Source organism: Nematolebias whitei, chromosome 7 (assembly GCF_014905685.2).
Source record: "Nematolebias whitei isolate Nwh7 chromosome 7, NemWhi1, whole genome shotgun sequence".
Lineage (NCBI taxonomy): Eukaryota > Metazoa > Chordata > Actinopteri > Cyprinodontiformes > Rivulidae > Nematolebias > Nematolebias whitei.
Window position 1 is genome coordinate 52105658 of NC_056504.1, and position 6525 is coordinate 52112182.

General features: G+C 44.7%; 1 protein-coding gene across 1 annotated transcript in view; it reads right to left on the reverse strand.

Moving 5' to 3' along the window:
- The window catches only part of raly (RALY heterogeneous nuclear ribonucleoprotein), a 25610-nt gene that overhangs the window by 15501 nt on the left and 3584 nt on the right, over positions 1–6525 (reverse strand). Inside the window, exons 3-5 of the mRNA XM_037679938.1 lie at positions 5654–5701; positions 5328–5470; positions 1357–1479 (exon numbers count right to left, since the gene is read on the reverse strand). Of these exons, the coding sequence (XP_037535866.1) occupies positions 1357–1479; positions 5328–5470; positions 5654–5701 (314 nt within the window). The remainder of the gene's footprint in view (positions 1–1356; positions 1480–5327; positions 5471–5653; positions 5702–6525) is intronic.

The following is a 6525-nucleotide window of genomic DNA, read 5'->3' on the forward strand; positions in this document are numbered from 1 at the left end:
ATCAACATCATCAGGCCAGGACTCTGAGGTCTACACTCATCTCCAGGTCAGAGGTCACTCTTTCAGGGATGAAGATGTGCACATCCTGGACAGAGAGGAACGATGGTTTGAGAGAGGAGTAAAGGAGGCCATCTTTGTGAAAAGAAACCGTCCATCATTAAACAGGGGTGGAGCCTCCAGGTTCAACTGTCCCCCTCTTACAATGCTGTGATTGCTAGTATCACTCAGCCCTCTGTGAACAGTAAACAGCCATCAGGTGCTAATGACCCATTGTTAGGCTGATGGTCCTTCTTGAGCATGTGATCAGCTGGTTCTGGTTGTCAGCAGCAAAACTGGTTGATCCACTCTGAGAAGGTGCTATTTAAGAGACTGAGCTGAAAACAGCACCTCAGACTGAGGAAGTCCTCAGGATGAGAGACGAAACCTTTCTACATTTTTTTGTTGATTTGCTTTGTTTTGTTTTTTTGAATGTCCAGAGGACCAGATTTAACTTTTTTAGATTTTTCTACCTGGATTATTGAGCATGCATCAGGATATTACATTATGTAATACATACAGCAAGTACTTTTACTTTTAATACTTTAAGTATTTTAAAAGCAAGTACTTATTTACTTTTACTTAAGTAAAAATGTTAATGTGGTACTTCTACTTTTACTAGAGTACATTTTGTCTGTCTGTCTGTACTTTTACTTAAGTACAGAGTTTGAGTATTTCCTCCACCACTGGTTTACAGACAGTTCTCTCCAACGTTCTTGTGCAGATGTAGAAGAATGGCTGCCACGTCAGCAACTTATTTTTATGAAATGAGAAGTTTTCCTTTATTCTTCTGGCACTTTGAGCTTCTGCCTGAAACTTGGGTTCCAACAACCTCCTGGCGTCATGACAGACATGAGCTGAGCTGGTCTGACTTTAGACACCAGCAGTAAGAGCTCAAGCACAAGAGAGCTTTGCTCCATTACTTTCGTTAAGTATTCGGTGAATTAATTTGTCACAACCTGCGCTGACGACTGTAACGCACCTCATGTTGGCTGCTTCGCCTCCAGCTTGTCCAAAACGCTGCAGCTCCTCTCTGAACTGGAACATCTGAGCACTTGTCTGCACCAAAATACATTTTTCATTTCTTACGTTGACTTTTTAATGTCTGCGCGGTCTTTCAGCCTCGTATCTGTGCAGCTTGGACCTTCAGGTTCTTTGTGGCACCGAGATCATCTGATGAGCTGCTTCTGGTCGGCCGCGTCTTAAATACCTTTTTTTAATCATATTTGTTCTCGCTGATATTGAACTCAGTGTGAGTTGAGCCTCATGAATGAAGTGCAGTGACTTCCTGTGATAAATCAGAGTGAGTGAGTGGAGGACCTGAGGGGGTCCTGAAGGGGTCGTCTGTGATCTGCTCCAGTCGGCCCAGCAGAGCCTCGATGTTGGTTTTGATCTGAGTCAGCTCGGACTTGATGGCCTCAAGTTCAGAACTTCTTCCTGCTGCTGAAGAGACGAAAAGACGGAGAGGAGACGGAGAGGGGATCAGCACTCAGGGGAACGTGTCTCAGATGGTAAATCGTGATAAATATTACTGGTTAAAGGCTGAACGACAGGGAAAACAAAATATATATTTTTACAACTGTAATAAAGAATTGGAATGCAAATATAATTAGCAGATAATAAGAAATATTTCAGACTAAGAATTATTATCAGATATTTTTATTTATTCCTGTTAAATCTCATTTAACTTTAAAATCAGTGAGAAAGTCTAAAAGTTTTAAAACATCTGATCCCAGGTCTGCTCTGAATGCTCTCGTGGTTCAAGAAGTCTTTCAGGAGAGGATTCACAGACCAACAGGGTTTCCTTTAAACCTCGTGTGCACGTGGCCTCACAGCACGGAGAAGCTCTGCGGTCAGCTGGCGCTGTCGGTGTGACGCATGAATAAAGTTTGACGGGACTCAGACGGGTCGACTCACTTCAGGATTTTTATCCTGTGCTTCTTAAACACATTTTATTTCATCCATGGTTTTTATTCAGCGCCATGAGACTGCTGCTCTGGACTTCACAAGTGATCTCTGATTTATTCTTCTACTTCAGTTCAAATCATTTACAAAAGGTTTTATAAATGAACTTTAATTCCATGATAACACCCAGTTTTTCAAGAAAAGTCAAACCTGAAGAAGAAGATCAAAGTACGAGTTCGGTGCTAAACAATCCAGTCCTTTTATGTTCACGTGTATTTAGTGAAAAACTATAAAGAGTTGATCGCTCAGAGATAAACACTTCTTCTTCTTCTTTCAGATTTTCCCTCTTCAGGGGCTCCACAGAGAGTCCTCCTCCATCTCACTCTGTCCTCACTCTGTCCTCTGTCCCACTCTGTCCTCACTCTGTCCTCTGTCCTCACTCTGTCCTCACTCTGTCCTCTGTCCCACTCTGTCCTCACTCCAACTACCTCCATGTCCTCTCTAACTGCATCCATGTCTCCTCTTTGTCTTTTTCCTGCAGCTGACATGTCCAAACCACTGTCCCCCCTCTGGACATGTCCAAACCACTGTCCCTCCTCTGGACATGTCCAAACCACTGTCCCTCCTCTGGACATGTCCAAACCATCTCAGTGTGTCCTCTCTAACTTTATCTCCCAGGTGTTCAACCTGTGCTGTACCTCTGATGATCTCATTCCTGATCTTCTCCATCCTTGTCTCTCCTAAGGAGAACCTCAACATCTTCATTTCTACTTCCAGGTCTGTCTCCTGTCTTTTTGTCCTTGTCTCTGTCTCCAGACCAAGCTGCTCTCACCACTGTCTTGTAAATCGTTTTGACGTGATAGTTTTAAAAAACGTAACAAAAGGAAGACCTAAGAATTCTTGTTTATTGACAAGTCACCACATGGAGACAAAACGAAAAGACTAAAACAATCAACTGTAACGATCGGCTATTATACAGAAGAACAAAAATATGTTTACAGCTACATTATTTGGAAAAATATAGAACAAGGTTATTTTAATTTAGACATAAAAGAAAGTTGTGCAAAATTAACCTGAGTCACACAGTGGCACTGGAACAGGGGGGCCAGGGGGGGCATTGGCTCCCCAATTACGGCCCTGCCATCAGCTGGTCCCAGACGTTTACACAGGCTGCACCCAACAAGCTGACGGCTGTGCGTGCGTGTGCGTGTGTGCGTGTGTGTGCGTGTGTGTGCGTGTGTGCGTGTGCGTGTGTGCGTGTGTGTGCGTGTGTGTGTGTAAATACAGACAGAGGCAAAACTGTAGCATTCAGATCTGGGTCCAATCTGTAACAAGTCTTCAGAGCCGCGTCACCGTCATCGGACGTGCACACACATGCACCAGCTCTGGGTCGGGCTGGGATCATGACACCTGCAAAAAATGTCTTGGCTCTGATCCCGATCCGGTCCGGTTCTGGACCAAATCAGCCTAAAAATGAAATCAGATTCTTATATTTGTGCCACATCTGGCCCAGTAGCAGTATTTGTAGCACCTGGGGGCCACCTCTGACTCTGACCCAGATCCACATGTGGGTAAACAGCTGGATCCAAGGACACCTCCTGACCTCTGTGACCTCTGCGGAGCTGAGAGGAGTGGCTTTCTCTGTGACTGCTCCTCCTGCGTATCTATCCATGTACTGATTTATATTTATTTATGTAACTTTTCTGAAATTTGACCTTACAAGTTTAAATCAGAATCATCTCGTGCCCTTGAGTTGTTTTACATCACCAACATTAGTGAGAGATTTTCTCCAACAATCCGACCTCGTTGAAACGATTTGATTTAACGGCCTGACGTTTTACATCAGACGTGGTGCTTCACTTTGTAGTTGGAGGAGAAAAAATAAATCCCTAACTCTTCTTTCATATAAAAACCAGGTAACTTGTGTCATGAAAATATGTCGGGTTACATCTTTATGATGGTTTTTAAAGTGCAGCTTCTTCAAACACATCAAGAACAAGAGAGAGCTGCTCCTCCAGGATCCCTGCGGCAGCAAACGCAGCGTTTCTCAAGAAAACCAAAGACAACGCACGGCAGCCGGAGAGGTCAAAGCCAAATGTGCAAGGTCAGCATCTTTCCTCTCATCCACGAGGCGAACAGGATTTGAACTGAATGTTTCATGAGCGAAACGCAGAGTTGAAGTGACACCAGACTCCGCCATGTTTGAACTCCTCGTCGACGAGACAACACAGGAAGAGGACGAGGGTCAGAAGGTCCAAACGCACACACAAACTCCCAGCACAGCAAAAATGAACGGAAGGAGAAATAAAGCTGAAATATAATGAAGCAAACAGCAGATACACAGAGTCAATAGCGAGACTTTATAAATGTGTATTTGTACTGTAGTATTTATTCTGGATGTCCCGCTAACACTCCATCAGTCCTGCAAACATCTGTAAAGAGCAACAAGGTTTACTTGACCCCAGATGAAAAATCAGTATAAAGTGTGAGTATTTAAACACGTTAATGATGATCGATGCTGCATCATGGAGACTTTGATTCAAATCAAATAGAAACAAGTATGAAAGCAAACACTAAGTTATCTCAGATAAATCACGTTATTAACTGACGTTTTGTGTCCGTGAATGTTTCTGTTCAGAGACGACTTGACTTGGAGCTGCAGAAATAATCTGAGGTGAACTGAAGCGCTTCTCTTTTCTTAAGACATGAACCAAACACTTTCTATCCATCATCTTTACCCGTTTATTCCATTTTGGGTCACGGGGGTCGCTGGTGCCCATGTCCAGCAATCACTGTGCGAGGGGCGGGGGACACCCTGGACAGGTCTCCAGTCCATCACAGGGACACATAGAGACAAACGAGACAAACAACCATTCACTCTCTCACCTAGGGACAATTCAGAGTTACCATCAGCCTAACATGCATGTTTTTGGTCTGTGGGAGGAAACCGGAGCACCCGGAGAAAACCCACGCATGCACGGAGAGAACATGCAAACTCCACCCAGAAAGGCCCCTGGACCGGGATTTGAACCAGGGACCTGCTCGCTGAGAGGCAGCAGCTCTACCAGTTGCGCCACCATGCTGCCTAAACACTTTCTATAAAAGTTCAATTTAATTTTTTGTCTTAAAACGTCAAAATACTGAAAAGGACGTTTTTATATCAGATTTTAACAAATGAGTTGTTAACGTTAGTTTTTATTTACACTGAGCAAAAGTTTAAATGCAACTTTTATTCACGAGCTGAACTCAAAGCTGTCAGACACAAAATCTGTTTGTCGGTGAGTAAATGTGTTAGTGACATCATCACCTGACACGTGTGGCACATCAACATGCTGACCTCACACTAATGAAGCTGCTTCACGCATTAAACATGAAAATAAACCTACATCTCTTTGTAGTGCCGTTGGAGGCGTGACAAGCCAGAACTTGGACCGGCAGAGGTTTGACCCGTCGTACCAGAGGAACCCGCGGGCGTTTGACCGGAACCACCCGAGGGACCGGAGACACCCTGCCCCGAAGCTCAAACAACCTGGGGGGGGCAGAGGAGGAACCAGACTGTGAGAAGACAGTTGTCAGCGAGCAGAGCTGGATTTAATTCACGTTAGGCTGAACAACAAACGCAGGAGGTGGTTAATCTTCTGCAGACGATCAGTAAAAGATTAAAACAAGAAATGTTCAAAGCCTCCTGCCTCCACACACCATCCACACTTACCTGTCGTAGAAGTCTTCTCTGTGGTAATCGTAGTCAAACTCGTAGCCACTGCAGGAGAAACACTACATGAACACTAGATCTGAGGGACTTCATGAAAACAAAAGAACTACAGTGGTTTTATATGTATTTCAAATAACACAGGAGAACAACATATCTGGGGCTTCTCATCAGTTTACAAATAAGAACAAATAACTTTGATCATTTCTGGTGCAAATAATAATTCATCTTGCTGTGATTTAGATCCAGCAGGATGCAGCTGGAGAACAAAGTGCATTCCAGGGATAAATACCCAAATGAATAAAGCAAACATGACTTCTATTACTCCTAAAATATAAAAAACGAACAATGTGCTCAAATTTAATCAAAGGGTATGAGAGGAACATGGCTGTGGACACGTGAGCTGCGTTTCGGCTGAGCTCCAGTCGGCCCCGCTGAAAACCTGCTTTTTATGACGGTCTCCTCGCTGCCTGGTGTCGCCTCGTAGCTCAATCAACAGACTGGGAACATGACCTGAAAGTCCAAATCTTCAGTCGCTGCTCCCCCACGGCCCACTGTCACTGCTTCAGCCTTGAGCCATCGTGATGGAGGGGCAGGTGGATCTGCAGGTGCGTCGGCCCCACCTTCACCGAGCTCTGGAGGGACGGACGTGTCGGCTCTGAGGTCCTGGCCTCAATTAAAACCCAAGTTATAGCGATGGTTAAGATGGAACTAAGAGCAGCTCTGACGGAGAGTTTTAACTTCATCAAGAGTGAACTGCAGGTGGAGCTAACACCACTGCAGGCCTCAGGGCGGAGCTCGACTTGTTGCATCAGAGACTGGAAATGGGCTTTCTTTACGCTCGGAGGAGATGGAGAGGCTGCGTGGGACGGTGG